This window comes from Desmodus rotundus, chromosome 2 (genome assembly GCF_022682495.2).
Source record: "Desmodus rotundus isolate HL8 chromosome 2, HLdesRot8A.1, whole genome shotgun sequence".
Lineage (NCBI taxonomy): Eukaryota > Metazoa > Chordata > Mammalia > Chiroptera > Phyllostomidae > Desmodus > Desmodus rotundus.
Window position 1 is genome coordinate 41947712 of NC_071388.1, and position 19652 is coordinate 41967363.

Consider the following 19652-nt stretch of genomic DNA (forward strand, 5'->3'; position numbering starts at 1 on the left):
CATTGTATGTATGCGTCACTTTTGGAGTGGTCATCTGTTAATGAACACTTAGGTTGCCTCCACCTTTTGGCTGCCCCTCCCCTCCCCCCCCCACCCTCTCCCCTCTCCTTCAATAGTCATCTTAATGGGTGTGCATTAGTATCTCATGTCTCATCATAGTTTTGTGTTGCATTTTCCTAATAAGAAGTTGATGTCTTTGACATCTAGAATGAACCCCCACAAATTATAAAGCTGTATAATTGGCTTTGATGAGTATAGGATAAATCTAGGGATATCAAAAAAAGGCCCTGGGTGCTGCACCTCAGTGGATTGAGCATGGGCTGCGAACCAAAGGGTTGCTAGTTTGATTCCCAGTCAGGGCACGTGCCGGGTTGCAGGCCAGGTCCCCATTGGGGGCCATGTGAGAGGCAACCACACATTGATGTTTCGCTCCCTCTCTTTCTCCCTCCCTTCCCCTCTCTCTAAAATAAATAAATAAAATCTTTGTAAAAGTTTTTTTTTTTTAAGTTTCCTATTAGGCCCTCTTTCACTAGTAATGGTAGATTTCCATCTATAGAATCACTTTTAAAGTTTCCTTTGAAATTAAATTCAATTTGGTTGCAAATTTATTGTTAAAGATATTTAAGAACTAAAGTCAGAACCTGAAAACCAAAGAATGTAACCCATTCATTAACTATGTATTAAATAGCTAGCATATGCTGCCTTTAAGAATCTTACAGTCTGGAGGGCGAGATAGATGTGCAGAAAAGCAATTAAAATTCAGTGTTACAGAATCTATGATGGGAGTATATAAAAAGTTTGGTGGGTGCAATAAATAATGCATGTTTATTTCTGGAGAATGAGAAGTGTCAGGTAAAGCTCCACTGAGAAGGAGATTCTTACGCTGAGAGTTGAAGGATGAGTAGGCTTTTGCTGGAGGCATGTGTTGGAGTACAGAGTCGAGTTTGGGAAGTAATGTAACTGATCAGAGATGAGCTTTCTGTAGTAAAGCATTGGAAGATGATTTAAGAATTCTGGAATCAAAAATCACTCTACATTTTATATCCTATGGCTGGAGAGCCAGACCCAAACCTTCTGTGAACTATACCAAAGTTCTTGGAGTCCCAGAAATCTGATAAGTAACAAACTACCTTAAAAAATCCTAAAATGAAAGTGATGTAACATGAAACAAAAAGTTAAAGTTAAATTGTGTTTGTTCACATTATGGGCAATTTTAAGTTATTCTCTGTCACTCTACTTTGGTCTGTTGACAGTGTAAAATTATCTTGTTCTTACAGTACCTTTATATGGATATATTTTATTTAAAGTCCATGTGCCAGGGCCCTGACCTGTGTGGCTCAGTTGGTTGGAGCATTATCCAGTATTCCTAAAGGTTGTAGGTTCAGTCCATGGTCGGCGTGCATGTGAGAGCAGCCAATGGATGTTTCTCTCTCCCTCCTAAGCATGTCCTCACGGTGAGGATTTAAAAAAAAAAAGTCCATGTCCAGGGAACAGTAATTCACAATTAAGTTTGTAGATGTGGTAAAATATATTAAATCATTCCTCCCCAGAAGCATTGCATTTTTGCTAGGCCGTGTTCATGTACCTGTAGATGTTGGAGCATATAGCCAACAAAAATCATTTTCACATAACGCGTGTGACCTAAATAAAGCTTCAGTTCATTTATTTTAATGATAATGCTATTGCTTTTTTGACTCTGAAGCTTTTTTCTTTTTTTTTTTTTAAGATTTTATTTTTTTTATCCTCACCCAAGAACATTTTTTTATTGCAGAGAGAAAGAGAGAAACATCGATATGAGAGAGAAATACCGACTTGGTTGCCTTCTTTTACATGCCCCAACTGAGAACTGAACCCGCAACCCTTGGGTCTGCAGGATGATGCTCCAACTAAGTCACTCCAGCCAGGGCTGAAGCTTTTCTCATTGTTATTTTGAGAGGTTTTTTTTCAAGTTTGAAATTTTTTATGTTAATGGAGGAACTAGATCACATACAAGAATAAGAAACACAAATTTACATTGATCACTGTGAACTCTAAAGATTATGTTTTTCTTAGTTATGTTAAAGAAATGTGACAATATTTAATTATAGTTTTATAATTAAATAGTTTAGCTCTTTTATTTGTAATGCTTGTGCTTTTTTTAATAAAATATTTGGGATTTTAAGATAGTGCAGAGGCTAATATAGTTGGTGTAAAAATGTTGTGATTCATTTTCAAATACTGTTTTGTGCCAAAACCAACTTCTAAAACTTATAAAGCATTTGCTCGTTTGGTTTCCCGAGGTCTCATCAGTTTGTGGTTTCATCTGAGTCCTGTGTGTTGTCAGTTCTTCCCCCAAATGCCACGTGGGACTTTTTGCAACTTAAATACCCACTTTTTTTTTTGTAACTGTAGCTTTAACATAAATCCAAACAGAATAGAAAAGAGGTTTTGAATTTCAAACTTTCTTAGGGTAGGAGAGTTTTTATTTTTAAATAATTAAAAACTATGTGCTTCCAAAGCCCACATCAAGTGGCTAGAATAGCATTAACCTGTCTTGATCCCTTTGCCTGAGACAAGATGAGATCAGAGGGGAAGGTAGCAGGCAAGCATCAAAGGGTTGAGGGTGTGAACAGGTAGTCTGGGATGACTGCAGAAAATGTACCATGTGCCAAAAGTTTCTGAACCCTGGCATGTATCCTAGTCATTAGGGAGTTCTGATTGTATTTCTCAGTGCCACAGAGTTGCTGATAATGCTTGCTAGAAATAGTTTGCAACTATACTTGAACTTCACAGTAACAGTATAGTTATACAGTTAATTTGGTAACAGAGGTTTTGTTTTGACTCCTGTTAAAAAGAGAGGTGTTATGGAAACAAAGATTCTCTTGTGTCATTTTAAAAATATAGAATATTGAAATGGGGAACTGATTGCAAAAGCAAGACTTTTGGGTAAGTGGTTTTAAGCTTCTTTACATCATGAAAACTATGCTCACTTTTATCAGAAAAAATCCACATATGCAAATTGGCATATAGGTTCAGAGATTCACAGACCTGAAGCCCATTTATGGACCCTGCTATAAGTCACTTTCTTTATTTTTGGACAGTTGTATTCTTCTGTTTTTATTTAGTTTGTGGCTAGTGTAATTTGTTGCAGAGAAGATGATGCCAGTGAACTGAGTAGGTTTAATTTCTGTAAGGGACATTTGGCTGTACTTATACTACAGTCACAAATATAAACAACTATTTTATGTGTGAAAAAAATACACACATCCATACATGTGTACATGCCATTGATGATAGCATGAGTGAATGGATGAGATAATGTGAATTAATCACAACTGAAAAAACTCAAAATGCGTAAGTGAATGTTATGGCTTCTTTGGGACTAAGGAAAACTTACTCTCCTGGAATTGTCATCTTATTTTAAATTATGTTATCTTGGAATATGGTGCTGCTGAATTTAAAATTCAATTTAATTGAAAACTGATTTTATTCAGTGTATCCTCTTAAAATAATTGAGAAAAATCTCAGGAGTTCCCAAACTTGAGTAATTCACTGTGTAATTCTAGTCATGAATTAAATGTTGCAGTAGTATATATATTATATATGTGTATATATAAGTATATGTAGTATGTTTTTTGGGGGGAGGGTTTTCATTTTATTAATTTATTTTTTGTTTCTTAAGTTTAGATGAGCATAGTAATAGATTCCATTCTTGGTGGAATTTCGCAAAAAATAAAATTCTATATCAGTAGTTCTCAGCCTCAGTTGTCTTGACATCTTGTTAAAGATTTATATATTTTTTAGATCCTCAAATTTAGTTTGTTTTTTCTTTAATTTATCCCAGAAGCTTACATGCATGGTATGTAACTTAGTGTTATTTAACGTGGTTACAGAGTAGGTACTGAATGAATACACTTCATGCAATTTTATGCTTATTACTTGTGTGTTTCTCTTGGAACTTTATGAATTTAAAAGCAAACTTCCTATGAACCCCCTTTTAGAAATATAGCCATAGACTACAGCATTAGAATTCAGGCTATTTGTTCATTTAATGATTTGAACATGTTATGATATGTTTGAGTATATAGTATAACAAATCCTATACATCTTCATGGTTTAATATAGTAATGGTTTAAATTAGTATGGTTTAAATACTTGTTGAATTAGTAAGTGTTTTGTACCTTTAAGATGAGCAATGAGTTTCAACTCTGATTTTGAGACCTGCCTTTTTCTCCCTATAAGTTATTGCAGGACAACACTGGTAAAATCTTTAACAGGAAATAAATATACACACCACATTTTATCCTTGAAGAAACTGATTTTAAAATCGGACACATAATGGCATATTCACATCCACAAAATATGGTCATCACTATAAATAGCATAAACAAATATAATTTAACTTCATGGGTGTTTTTTATGGAGCATACATTTAATTCACAGTCCCATATTAGCTGTTTTGAAGGTCACAGAATAATGTTAAAAAAAACCAGAATAACAGCAGTTGAAAACCATACCCTGCTTAGCATGCACTGTTAATATTCTGATGTGCTAAATAAAATATCACTCTAGGTAATATGGAAATTTCCACTATTTGTGTGTCTGTGCTTAATGGAAATTTTACAGGCATGCTAAGCATTGAATGGTAGCCACATTACTTAGTAAATTACTAAATTAGAGTCCTTAATATTTAAAAATGGATTACTCTAGTTTGTAAATACTGTTTAATTGACCTTTTAATAAATTAGTAGTACTAGTAAATAACCCTTGACCACCATGGAAAAAAAAAGAAAATCTACGAAATTCCAAGTCATTGCCTGTTAGACCCAAGAAAAGGTCTTGGCATTTGGTGACTGCTTTTGGTCTGTCAGGGGGATCCCAGGATGTACACGCGGAAAGAGTACAATACTATAGTAATGAAGTATCAGTGTTCTTATCAGTGGGAACCTTTCCAGTAGAGACCATTTCTAAATAAGCTTTGAGAGATGGTGGTTTAAATGCGAGGCCGGAATTATAGCGTATCCATATTTCAGGGAGTCTGTTGATAATGTAATTAGCACAAAGAGATGATTGTTTGGCATGAATCAGGGCAAGCTGAGAGCAAAGTTCTTTGAAACCAAATCGATCTGGGTGTGGAAGAAATAAAATACAAACTTTTTCATCATATGTGGTAGTTGTTATCTAGGTCTTGGTTATTCAGGACTTCCACATTGCTAAGTAGGAATTCATCCTAGGAGCAAGGCAAAGAACCTCCAGGAATGGAAGGGAAGGAAAGAAGCCTCATCCTCAAATGTCTCTCTGTAGGTCTCCTATATGAATTTTTTTTTCTTTTTCTCGTGGTAGCATTTCTGATCATATGGACTGGTTTTCATTACCAGAAATAGTACCTAGTTAATTTTATATCTGAATAAAATGTTTCTGTTTACTTGTAAAAGAAAAAAATGTGGCTTTAACTCTGCTAAAAATAGAGTCTGTAGTTCAAGGCCAATAAAAATGTGTAATTTGGTAGTTAAATAAAACCAAATGTAAAGAATTGTAAAAACCATGTTGACCACTTTTGCTTTTTTTTTGCTTGATCTTAGGGTTTTGACCCACCACATCAAAGTGACACAAGAACTATTTACATAGCCAACAGGTTTCCTCAGAACGGCCTTTACACACCTCAGAAATTTATAGATAACCGGATCGTCTCATCCAAGGTGAGAATGAACGCTTTTATTAAAAGTATGGATAGGTATCACTTTGTTTTGAAAAGTGATTTATTTGTGTACCCTAGTACACATTTATAGCCTGAAAAATTCAAGGAAATGGTCAGTTAGAATTATCTTAACCAAAGTTTGTGAACTGTAAAATAAAAGGAGTTGCCAATTGCTAACATCAGGTAGCCAACATACTAGAAATTATCCTTAGTTGCAATTAAAATAATGAACTAATATTTATGCTGTGTGCCCGGCACTGTATTAGATACTTTTCATATAATTTAATCCTTACAACAACTCTGAGATAGCTTGACAAAGTGTTATATTCATTTTGTATCATTTTTGTCAATTAAGATGCTGGGAAGTAATTTACTGAGGGTTGCACACTAGTAACTGATGGGATTGGAGTTTGAACGCAGTTCTGTGCAACTTTAAAGCCTGCCTTCCTCCAGCTTTATCACTCTTCTATAAACTTTTTATAGTACCAAATATTGCTCCACTCTTATACATATTCTTCCTTGTTTAATTTGTAAGATGTCTATTTTGAAACTTGAAGATGACAGAGTAATGCTGTCCAGTAGACTGTTCTCTCATGATGGAAATGTTTTCCACACTAATACAATAGCCACTAGCCATACAGGGCTATTTAGGCCTTGAAATGTGGCTAATGCCACCGAAGAACTTAATTTTTATTTATTTTCAGTTAAACGTCAATAACCGCATACAACTAGTGGTTGCGTTATTGGACAGTGCAGGTGTAGAGCTTGTGAGTCGAGAGATTAAGGGTAAAGTTCTGCTTTTAGACCATAACTATTGCTTAATAGACCACCAACACATTTTTGTGTTGCTCCTGTCTTCCCTTCTAGAGTGACTAATAATTTTCTTTCTAACCCTGATCTCATCTTTCCCAAGGATGTTATGTTTTCTTTGATGAGCGGTTCCTTTGCTCTACCCTTTTTCTTTTCTGTCTTTACATTATTTACTTGTACAGCACACCCATTAGTGCTGTACATCTCTCATTAGTGGTTCTAAAGCAGCAAGCAGAAAGGAAGTAATAGAGGAGCTTTAGATTAATGACATAATTCTTAGCAATAAAAGTCCTTCTTGAGAATTTTAAGATTTTTTAAAAAAACTTTCAATATAATTTATGTACATTAAATTCACCAGTTGTAAGCGTACGATTTGATGAATTTTGACAGATGTGTAACATCATGTGACCACCACCACAATCAAGATGTATAATATATTCACCACTCTGAAAATTAGGAGCCAGTCCCCTTCCTCCTTACCTCTAGCAATAGCAGCCACTGGTCTACTTTCTGTAACTAGTTTTGTCTTTCCTGGAATTTCATGTAAATACAGTCATATGGTATGAATCTTTTGTGTCTGACTTTTTTTTACTTAATACTCTTGAGACTCATCTTTGTCATTTGCAAGTATCAATATCAGTAGTTCATTCCTTTCTAGTGCATAGTTTAGCTGTCAGTCTGGGTTTTGGGTATTGTATGTTCTGAATTTGGGTCTTTTTGTGTTTGTGTGTTTGTGTGTGTGGTTCTTTCACTACCAGTATTCTCTCATTACATTTTTATCTACTTCTCCAGCCCTGAACTCTAATCTCTGTCATATTTTGTTCAGGGTATAGTTTTCCCTTCAGTTTGCTGCCATGCTCTGAGAGTTTGGATAGTGTCTCCAGGCTAAGAATCTGTGGCACACAATTCATACTCCTTCCATTTGCAATTAAACCCTCTTTCAGTTTCTGTCTATAATTTGGATACTTTCCAGATTTTTAAATAATTTTTCTAAATCTAGTTTTTGTAATTCTTACCTGCTAGAACTCCTCTTGCATGTCCTAGAAAACTTTTGAGATTAAATATCTTTGTATGACTGTTTTCATATGCAGTAGTATCAGGTTTAATGTTTTTAACTGCTGTTTGAAAAATACAGATATTGAAATAAACATTTCCTTGAGAACTCTTTCATTATTCCCTTATTGCTTCCTTCTTATTCCTACACACTTGATCTTAGCCGAAAGGCCGAGAAGCGGTCCTTCTTATTCCTCTACTGCTTTCTTAAACTACTTGCAAGCCGTATTACCTGCTATTCCATAAACTTATGTTGAACTTCCCTACCACTGTATCTTTGCTATGATTTTGTGTTGATAACCACAATTTTTAAAAATATACTTTGTTTTTGTAGAAAAGTAGAATTCATGTTTTTTTTACCTCAATTTCAAGAGTGTAGGCATTTATACAGTGTAAACTGTTTTTCTGACCATAAATGAGGTTTGCTTCTGTAATTCCCTTTTTTACTACCTTTTATTCCACCATTATTCCCTTAAACTCCTCCAGACTGCATTACCTTTTAGCCCACAAAGCCAGGTGAACTTTCCTCTTCTTTGCTTTTGTCCATACTGTCCTTCCTTCCTGAAGTGTTCTCCCTGTATTTGCCCTCTATTTTCAGCCTGTGAATGTTCCTCTCTTAAAGCCCATGTCAAGTAAGACCTTCTTTATTAAATTTTTCTCTCTCCGTGACTGCTTTTCCTTTTAATTCTTTGTGTTCAGCTGTTGCTTCATTTATTTTATCTTTGAATTGCAGCTATTGCTATTTGTTTTTAATCTCCTGTATTTAATATTAAATTCATCACTGTTCCTCTTATAAAGTTTAAGTGTCTCTCACATTGTAGATGCATGATATCTGTTGGCTTAATTTATCATGGTAACTTATTTTAAATTTAAACTTCTTTGCAAAAGATTTAATTTTATATCTGTGTTTTGGTTTTCTTACTAATGTTAGACCATACGAGGGGAAAAAGGTCAATTATACAGTCATATACATAACTGCAGAGAAGTTATATTTGTAATTCATTTTTCTTGACTATTATTACATAATTTAAAATTTTAAAACCATAATAATTTTCTTAAAGTATTTTCAAATTGTTTACTATTATTTTACCAGCTTCCTTCTATATATGACAGGGCAAGCACAGAACTTAGACTCATTCAATCCATTAATATGTTTGTATTTTACAAAACCTTCAGACAACTACTCCTAACATTTATAAGCTAGTTTTCATAAGCAATTTTTATTTATTCCGAGTTTTTCCATTGCATAATTGAGCTAGCCAAGGGACATGTCCTGAACCTAGTTACCTTACTGCCAATTTATGTAGTTGCCCTTTTCAAGATTCTTTTCAAAATATATTGTCACTATTACAATTTGAATAGATTGATGCCCTGGCTGGTGGTTAATACTTAAATAAATTTAAGTATTGTCAATCTAATTCTTACAAAGTTTATACATTTGATTTGATGATTGGGAAGTTATATGGAATACTCTGACCCCTGTAGGGACAACTGTATTTTTACTCTAGTTACGATCAGCTGAAGGTGCTTTGAGCCAGAGTTACCATTTCTTATGTAGGTATTGAACAGTGACTTCTTTTGGTTCCAGGAAGGATTTACCTATCTTCTCTCTAGAGCTTAATTCCCCATCCCAGAATCTGGAGCCGCTGGTTCTACTATACGAAAATAGGTTTCAGGTATCCAAGATTAGGACTGAAAAATATAATTTCACCTAAGAAAGAAAGCTTGTTATATATTGTACAACTCTTTATGTACCCTTGAGTCAAGTAGGCTTTTGCGGGCTCTTCTGGGAACCCAGCCATGTTTATAAAATTGTTCATATGGGAAAGAAAGTTTCAAGTCTCAAACCAACTGATTAAGAAGTGAATTTTTCACATACAAAATTTCAGAAATTAGAACCATCTTACATCACACCAGAGAAAATTAGATAAAATGTTTCTTTAAATATCAGTCAGTAATCATTAAGGCTTCATTGCCTGACATGAGGATAGTTAGCTGAAAAAGAAAAATGCTTTCCACCGTATTTATTTTTTTCTTCTTCTATCCTGTTAAGTTTTGATCTCCAACTGTGTGCCGAGTAGTAGTGTAAGTGCTGGATAGATCCGTAAATAAAACAATGCTCCCGTCCTCAGATCTTAACTCTGCTGGAGAGTGTATACAGGGTGAAGTAACAGTGCTATAAACTGCTTCCCCGTTTGTAAATGAAGTTGGCTTGTGAGCAGTGAGTGACACAAGTGAAATCTGTGCTGTATTTGAACCCTCCCTCTATGAGTTCATTAATAATATACCAGACACATAGCAATTAATATGAGCCAGGTTCTGTCTTAAGTGCTTTATAAATTTATTAGTTCATTTAATCTTTACAACAATACGATTATAAAATACATGATTATTATTGCCCTCCTTTTATAGAGGTAAAAAGTGGGGCGCAGAGAGATTAAGTCCAGGGTCATTCAGTGACCTTGAATCAGGATGTAGGCCACAGCAGTTTAACCCACTACCGTCTATTTTCTTCTTAACCATCATACTTTACTGTTTTACTTTAAAAATTGACATTGTGACAGATTTTCATGTTCTGTATGAGATTTTCTTGGTGTGTAGGTATTCCAGTGATCACGTATCTAAAGTATTTTTTAAATCTTTTTCACATTCTGTGTTATTTTTCCATATTCCATACTTACCAACAAATAATTGAATAATTATACCATTTCTTTTATTTCTGACAATGAGCTATATAAAAGTATAAAACAGATCGTACCTAGTGTAAGCATTTCTGTCAGTTTGTATTTATCTTTAGCATTAGGTTTAGTTTTGTGCAGTAATCAAAGTGCAAAATAACTTATTAAAATATAAAATGTGATTTGACTGTGGATGGTGGACACACAGTGCAGTCATGTGTCATAGAGATGTATGCTTGAAACCTACGTAATCTTATTAACCAGTATTACCATAAAATCTTTTTTTTTACAAAAATGTTTTATATCTGCTATCTCTAGCTTCTAAAAAATCAAAAGTTTAGTAGCAAAATTTCTAGGTTCCAGTTTATCTCATTTTTAAAAATTATATCAAAATTGCCAATAAATAGTAAAAGAAAGAAAAAAGAGTAAAATAAAAGTCCTGATTCTACACCCCCAGTAGTTTCCGTAGCATCAAGAGGTTCACGAGTACTCACTTCGGCAAACAAATACTAGAATTGGAGCGACACAGACACGATTAGCGTGGCCCCTGTGCAAGGCTGACGTGCATATTCATGACGCGTTCTGCACTTTTTACACACTTCAGAAAGAAGTAAATCCAATAAATTTTAATCATTTTAAAAAGTTATATTAATTTGTCTAAGAGCTTAGACAAAATCTAAGAGCTTAGTAAATCTGTTTTTACTTTTCTCATATCCATATAGTGTATATTATTTTTAAATGGTAATTTGTTGTCTCTCTCTCTCTCTCTCTTTTTTTTTTAGTATACTGTGTGGAATTTTGTTCCAAAGAACTTATTTGAACAGTTCAGAAGAGTGGCAAACTTTTATTTTCTTATTATATTTTTGGTTCAGGTAAGCTTTGTCCCTCAGTACATTGTTAAATTTTATAGATAAGATTTCTAAAAATACATCTTCAGGGAAAAGTTACATTGTACTCTAAATCATTTGGTTTGGGAACTGTATTTTTTTTCCTGTAGAGCTTCCCCATTGTATTCAGTGATTTAACCACATCCCAATTGCTAAAAACTAGCCAATGAATTTTCAGATTAATTGTTTTGTTTTGTTATTGCTGTGCTGTGATGCTGATAACCATAATCAAAGCCAAGAAAATTACATCATCTTCCAGATGTTCCAGAACATAGTTTGTCTTTTAATATACAGCATATGTTTTTGGCATATTTCTGCCTGTGGAGCCATCTTGGTACAAAGTAAATTTTTCTTTTTTTATGTCAGCTTTACTTTTATTTTTAAAAAATTAAAAAAACAAATTTTTGAGAATCCCCATGAAAATAGATTTTTACCCAGATCATTTTCTTAACTTGAATCTGTATTCATTACAGGTTTTAACAGTTTCTTAATTTCACATTTCCTTTTTCTGATATCAGAATATCAAAAGAACTTACGAAACATGAGTATGAGTCAAGATTTAAAAACAGTTATTGTCATTTTCTTTTAAAAAGATTATTTTTTTCTGATAATACTTTAGCAATCTCTTTCAGTGTGGCATTGAAGTTTTGTGTGAACTCTGAACCTTTCTCTAAATAGAATCTGGGATTTCAAAAGAAAAAAAAAACCACTTGGCAAATTATTACTTTAAAGCTTGAAGAAACATTTACTTTAAAAAAAAAAATTGTTTTCCTTCCTGAACAGAGAAGGAACTTCTGGGTTTTTTGGGTTTTTTTTAATCAATAGAACATCAGCTTGGTTTTCTCGGGGAAGTGAGAAATTCATACTAACCATGTCCACATAGCGTGCATTTGTGATATTACCAGCTAAGATCAGGAATTCAGCTTGTCTATGCAATAGGACAAATGTAATTGGCCTCTGTGGTGTAAAGGAGCATTAATAAATCATAGATCCATGTTCTAACTAGCCAGACATAATTACTGCAAAAAATTTTTTATTTCTCCAGTAGTTAATTGAAATTTCAGTGGTATGATATAGATAATCACTTCAGCATTGTTTTTGAAGCTGTACCCGCTCTGGCTCTGCTAAATTTAATAAAACCTCCTAGGGAATAAAAAACCTTTCCTTAGTCCCATTCTTTGTTCTGTCTCCCTAAGTGGTGAGTTTATTCTGAATCCCAGAGTAAAAATTGCTGACAGACTTTTCAGCATTTATCAGGATGGGCAAAGAAATGTGAAATAGTTTGAGCAGCTGTAGCTCCACTTCTAGGCAAATATTGTGGAAGATGTGACTGAGTCCACTCTAACAGTCTTTGTGGGTGTGCATGTAATGGCTAACAAAGTGAACTTGTAAAACTGAACTAAACTATACTATAATCACTACATGATACGTCCCTCCTGTTATCTTTTACTGTGGGCTGTGATGCACATTTTATATAATGTTTGTTCTCAGAATTCCCAGTACATCTGAGATCTACGATGTTAATAGTGTGATGTGTGCAATATAAAATTATAATACTCTGCATTCTTTTTTTTTTAATCTAGCTTATGATTGATACACCTACCAGTCCAATTACCAGTGGACTTCCATTATTCTTTGTAATAACAGTAACTGCCATAAAACAGGTATGAAATGCTTTCTATTCTTGTTTCCCCCAGGCCATTTGTAAGTTGCTAAATATGTCCACTCCACAGTAACATTTATTGATGTGAAAATAATTTCCATAAGAAAGCAGCAAATTTTTTTTGGTTTTGTATACAGTAAAATTAAACTAAATTAAGTCACGCTATTATATTTCTGTTGACCCTTAGTATGATTACCATTGTTAAAATATGTTGTTCTCTTGACACACCTAGGAAGCACCTAAAAATAAGCATTTTATATGTACAAATCAAATTATATATGAAACATTACTATAATCATCTTTATAGAATTTGGCAGTAGTTGAAAGAAATATAGTTCAGATGGGAAGTGTTTATGGGGAATTGATGCGGATCCTGGCCAGCAGGATCCTATGTTGTGGCGGCAATAGACAAATACACACAGACTACAGAAATCCTGTGGAGAAAAAGGGACGGCATGGCCACTCTCTAAGTGAGAGAGGGGGAGAGGGCTAGAGAGAGCCCCCAAGAGAGCCGACCCCTGCCTGGACAGGCTTTTATTGCTTTTCTGGGCACATTACATTGAGGATGGTCCTCATTTACTATGCACAGGTTCACTGTAGGTGATTACCTTTTACAGACAACAAAGGGCAGAATGTTGCTAATTACTTCAAAAAGAAGGATGTTACAGTTCAAGGGGGAATGTGGTTGAACTGGTTACACTCCATACTTGGGTGGTTTAGCACAGACTTTAGGAAGTTAAAGATACTCAGTAAATATTTGCTGCCTCAATCCAGGGTGAGGGAGTTTTAGCAAAAGCAAGCCTCATAGCGGTCTAGGTATAATACAGGCCTAATTCCCCACGGGAGAACCTGTCCGTGGATGTGGGTCCTGCCCGCCAAACCTCGCTCCCCATTGGCTTTTCCGAGTGGGGGCTGGGCCACATTTCCCACGTGTGGAACGGTTCCCTGTAGGGAATAGAGCATGTACTTCTAGTATGAACATTTTGAATAAAAATTGTACACCACTTTCCTACTTTTTACCACTTTCTCTCAAGTTGATTTTTGTGTAAAGTTGTACCCTAGGGGAAATAGCTTCAACCAAGTCTTGAATTGGTATTAAAATCTAGGTATGGAAAAAACAGTGTTACTGGACGAACATGCCAAGTAAGAAATAAAGAAATTTGTAGAAATGTTATATCTTTATAGCTACCACTTCTCAAAAATCTTGTCAGAGACTCAATTATACAGAGATGGCTCCTTCCACCAGAAAGATTTCATTGAATTTTCTTATGTAAATATGATAAATTTTCATTTTTATAAGGTTTAGGGATAAAGTTTAAATTGCAGTGAAAATAAAATTGACAAACATCTTGTAATTCTGTGATGTAGTATGTTTTAATAATTACGTTATGTGTATAATGTGTCAGAATATCACTGTACTGCTCTCAGTGTTTGATTTCCCTTTCTTCACTGTTTTGGAAACTATATAAGTCAATAAGCATCCAAATCACTTCATACAGTTACATACTTACTTGGTTTTGCAGATGCCATTTATTTCATCACAGTAACACATATTTGTCCCTTGGACCACCTATTTTCCATACATAGTTTCCTCTTAGGTAATTTTATCCAGTGCAGTGGCTTAAAGTGCCAATTTCATGTTGATGGTTCTCAAATGTATACGTGTCCTGAAACTATTCCCTGAACTCTGACACAAATATACAACTGTTTCTGCCACGTTTCCACTTGGATAGCTGAGGCTTTTTTTTTCTGACCACCTTGTCAGTTTGTTGCCTTCCTATTTAGCACTATATGCATCTACTGATTTTTTTTAAGATTTTTATTTATTTATTTTTAGACAGAGGGGAAGAGAAGGAGAGAAACATAAATGTGTGGTTGCCTCTCACATACCCCCCACACTGGGGACCTGGCCTGCAACCCAGTCATCTACCCTGACTGGGAATCGGACTGTTGACCCTTTGGTTTGCAGGCCAGCACTCAGTCCATTGAGCCACAACAGCCAGGGCTACTGAGTATTTTTTTAAAGCAATGTAAAATGTTGCAATACTTCTTTCCCTGGTTTCATAATATATATTTAGCCAAGTATAGACTGAGTTTATTTGGAATGTGATGCCATTAACCAAGTTGAAAAAAGTGCTGGTGAATTTAATATCTGCAGAATAGGAGAGAAAACAAGATGTTGACATCCTGTTTCCTTCCAACATGGGTTAAGTAAAAGCACGTAATATCTAAAAGTAAGACACAGGAAGATTATACCTCAAACCTTTATTAGCATAGTTATTAAAGTTAAATACTAAATTTATATAGGCCTTTTAGACAACTAAAGCAAAAGAGGAAATATGAAAGGTCATATGATTTTTTAAAACAATTTATTGATTTTGAGAAAGAGGGAGAGAGAAAAACATTGATTTGTTGTACCACTTATTTATGCATTCATTGGTTGATTCTTGTATGTGCCCTGACCTGGGATCGAATGCCCAACCTTGGTGTACTGGTACCACATTCTAACCAACTGAACTACCTGGCCAGGGCCGCATAATGTAAATTTTTTAAGAATGCTTTGCCATAAGTTTTCTCCCTGAAAAAAAAGGACTTCAAGCAATTTTTAATATTTGCTTTATATTTTATAACATTTTTAGGTAATAGACGCACATATTTTAAAAAATAGAAACAGTACAAAATAGCATACAGTAAAAGTCATTTATACTTCTAACCCCTGGTCTCCTGGTTCTTCTCCCCTGAGAGAGCCATTATTTGTACACTAGTCCAAACATCTATACAGAGTATTTTCAGAGACAAGCATATTTTTTCCACAAATAATAGTATAGAACACAACACATTTTGTACCTTACTTGTATCACTTAATGCTGTCAGATATTTTGTCATCTTGTGCTACACCTCTGAGTTCTTGGATTTTCTCTAAAAAATAACACAAGAAGTTTTTCCATTTAAAGAATGCTACTTCTTATTTAATCTCAAAGTATTCTTTGTGAAATGCTTATGTCTGTTTCCCTTTTTAATGATGATCCACATAACCTACCATATTTTTTAGAAGTACAAAAATGTACTGATCTAGTGGTTAAGAAAGTGAAATAATTCAACCTCAGTTTTAAAATCTGTTGATTTTTTTATATTTATTGTCTGCAATAATGCTATATGAATTTATATTTCATGTTTAAAATATCACTTGTATGTATAGAAGCTGTAGAACTTATTGATTGAATAGGTGTCAGGAAAAAGGTAGGAGTCAAAAATGACTCACCAGATTTCTAGTATGAGCAACTCAATAGGTAGTGATGTCATTTGTCAAGGTGGGAAACATTGAACATGCAACAGATTTAGAGAATAATATCACCAATTTAGTTTTGAAATGTTTAATATATTTTTATGAGACATCAAAATGGAGATGTTAAGAATGTATTTGGATGTTCAAGTTGTGAGTCTAAAAGAAAGATGTGAACTGGAGGTATAAATTTCAGAAATTTTTGAAGACACAGATATAGAAGAATCTTGTAATGAGAAAGTGATGGGTCAAAGAAGGGCCCATAAAGATGACCTAGAAGGAGGCTCCCATGAGGAAATTGAGATGAAGTAACTAAGAGGTAGTATATAAACCAGGAACGTGTGTGTGATGAAAACCAGGAGAAGAGACTGTTTGTAGTATGATTGAATATTAAATTCCTATGAATATATGCTTCAAAACAGCTTAATATAATTCTGGTGAATGAAATGTTTTTGGGCAGTTTTTATGTTTCTTTTTGTCGTTTAATAAAAGTATCTTCTAAAACATTCATTCAGATTGGTAGGAGGGGTGGAGATGGGCAGCTGGGGCAGGGAGGACTCAAAGCTAGGAGCTGACTAGAGGACTGGCCAGTCCCACATTTGCATGTGGATCAACTTGGGAGCAAGACTGACCACGCAACCCAGGGTTCCAGTGGAAGAAAATAAAGCCTGAAAAACCTCTGGCTATAAAAACCTGTGGGGGTTGCTGTGGTGGGAGACACTCCCACCCTCACAGGAGAGCTCATTGGAGAGACCCACAGGGTCCTAGAACATACATAAATACATTATAAATACATTACCCAAGATTAAAGATAAGGAGAGAATCGTAACCCATCTACCTGGGAACCAGAAGGGCCCAATTTGCTTATGGGAAGCGGGAGAAGTGACTGAAAGCCAGCCAAGAGCTGAGCAAGCAGCATTGTTCCCTCTCTGACCCCTACCCTACATACAGCGCCACAACCCAGGGACTTGGGATGCCCTGCCCTGGCGAATACCTAAGGCTCTCTGCCCCTTATAACATAAGAGGTGTGCCAGGACGAAGAAATATGGCCCAAATGAAAGAACAGATCAAAGCTCCAAAAATAGAACTAAGCGATGAAGAATAGCCAACCTATCAGATAGATGCAGAGTTCAAAACATTGGTAATCAGAGTGCCTTCACTTTTTCCTCTATTTTGGGACCATACTCAACCACAAATGATTGAGTATGGTCCCAAAATAGAGGGAAAAGGGAATGCTATGCAAGTAAAATAAAGAAAAATATACAGGGAACCAACAATGATGGGAAGGAAACTGGGACTCCAATCAACTATTTGGAACAGAAGAAAGAAACATTCAACCAGAACAGAATGAAGAAACAAGAATTCAAAAAAATGAGGAGAAGCTTGGGAACCTCTGGGACAACTTTAAATGTTCCAACATCTGAATCATAGCGGTGCCAGAAGAAGAATAGGAAGATCAAGAAATTGAAAACTTATTTGAAAACATAATGAAGGAGAACTTCCCCAATCTGGCAAAGGAAATAGACTTCCAGGAAGTTCAGGAAGCTCAGAGTCCCAAAGAAGCTGGACCCAAGGAGGGACACACCAAGGCACATCATAAATACATTACCCAAGATTAAAGATAAGGAAAGAATCTTAAAAGCAGCAAGAGAAAGTTACCTACAAAGGAGTTCCCATAAGACTATCAGCTGATTTCTGAAAAGAAACCTTGCAGGCAAGAAGGGGCTGGAAAGAAATATTCCAAGTCATGAAAAGCAAGGACCTACATCCAAGATTACTCTATCTAGCAAAGCTATCATTTAGAATGGAAGGGTAGATGAAGTGCTTCTCAGATAAGGTCAAATTAAAGGAGTTCATCATCACCAAGCCCTTATTACATGAAATGTTAAAGGGATTATCTAAGAAGAAGATGATCAAAAATATGAACAGTAGAATGACAAACTCACAAGTATCAACAACCAAACCTACATAAACAAAAACAAACTAAGCAAACAACTAGAACAGGAACAGAATCACAGAAATGGAGATCTCATGGAGGATTATCAGCGGGGAGTGGGAAGGGAGATAATGGGGGAAAAGGTACAGGGAATAAGAAGCATAAATGATAGGTAGAGAATAGACATGGGGATGCTAAGAATAGTACAGGAGATGTAGAAGCGAAAGAACTTGTATGTATGACCATGGACAAGAACTAAGGGGCAGGGAATACTGGTGGGAGTGAGGTACAGGGCAGAGGGGAATAAAAGGGAGAAAAAAATGGGACAACTGTAACAGCATAATGAACAAAATATGCTTTAAAAATTTTTTTAAATTTAAAAAGTATCTTCTAATTCTACTAAAGAAGGCACTTATTTTTTATATTGACAGGGATATGAAGATTGGTTACGACATAACTCAGATAATGAAGTAAATGGAGCTCCTGTTTATGTTGTTCGAAGTGGTGGCCTTGTAAAAACTAGATCAAAAAACATTCGGGTATGTATTAGTAAATAATGGATATCAAGTATATTTTGGTGTCACAAAATCTAATCTGATTATGTTTTAATTAAAAGCCTACTTTCCTACATTAAAATATTGGGATAGACCACTTGGTTTGAACCCAATAAAATAAGCCCATGCCTTTAAAATCAGTATATTCACTCTCCCCAAAATTCTTCATAGGTGGGTGATATTGTTCGAATAGCCAAAGATGAAATTTTCCCTGCAGATTTGGTGCTTCTGTCCTCAGATCGACTTGATGGTTCTTGTCACATCACAACTGCTAGTTTGGATGGGGAAACTAACCTGAAGGTTTGTGTGTGTGTGTGTCAGTGTTCTTGGTGAACAAAATGTCTTTGTATTATAGTGATAGGGGATTTTCTTTGGTTAAGGATTACCAAATCCTTAACCAAAGAAGTTGACCTGAGAAATTCTTTTAAATTACTAAAATTTTTAAGAATTTTTAAGTTTTTTTTCAAAAAATAATGTTATATATCTATTTCCAGTGTAGCCTTACATGATTTAGTCAAGTTAAAGATAAATGGGAAATGTTTTTAGGAAAAATAAAATATATTAACATTTTGGTGCTTTTTTTAGATGAGGGAGATTTGAAATAGATGGAGATGTAAAGTACAGCATAGGGAATATAGTCAATGATATTGTAATAATTACATTGGGTATTAGATTGGTTCTAGATTTATCAGGGTGATCACTTCATAAGTTATATAAATGTCTAATCATGCAGTTGTACATGTGAAACCAGTGTAATACTGTATGTCAACTATAATAGAAAAAATTATTTTTTTAAAAAAGATTATATATAGGGTCCCATTTGGGTCTTGAAACTTCAGTTTAACCCTCTTTTTAGACACATGTGGCAGTTCCAGAGACAGCAGTATTACAGACAGTGGCCAGTTTGGACACTCTCGTAGCTGTGGTAGAATGTCAGCAACCAGAAGCCGACTTGTACAGGTATGGTGTGATATTCAACATAGGCATTTCAAGTCCTGTTACAGATCTCACTTTTACAATCATAAACATACAGTGGAAGCTTTAGCTAATTGAAGACATTATTGAGGGGAAGGAAGTGGAGAGATCAATTACGGGGGGGGGCGGGGAGCTA

At 34.9% G+C, this 19652-nt stretch overlaps 1 protein-coding gene and 1 non-coding gene across 2 annotated transcripts in view; both read left to right on the top strand.

The window, feature by feature from the left end:
* Positions 1-19652, top strand: part of ATP11B (ATPase phospholipid transporting 11B (putative)) — a 103722-nt gene that overhangs the window by 20272 nt on the left and 63798 nt on the right. The window contains exons 2-7 of the mRNA XM_024563976.4: positions 5562-5678; positions 11001-11090; positions 12689-12769; positions 18419-18526; positions 18713-18841; positions 19398-19501. Of these exons, the coding sequence (XP_024419744.2) occupies positions 5562-5678; positions 11001-11090; positions 12689-12769; positions 18419-18526; positions 18713-18841; positions 19398-19501 (629 nt within the window). The remainder of the gene's footprint in view (positions 1-5561; positions 5679-11000; positions 11091-12688; positions 12770-18418; positions 18527-18712; positions 18842-19397; positions 19502-19652) is intronic.
* Positions 10705-10810, top strand: LOC112309766 (U6 spliceosomal RNA). The gene has a single exon (XR_002975302.2). It is a non-coding gene; the product is annotated as a U6 spliceosomal RNA (small nuclear RNA).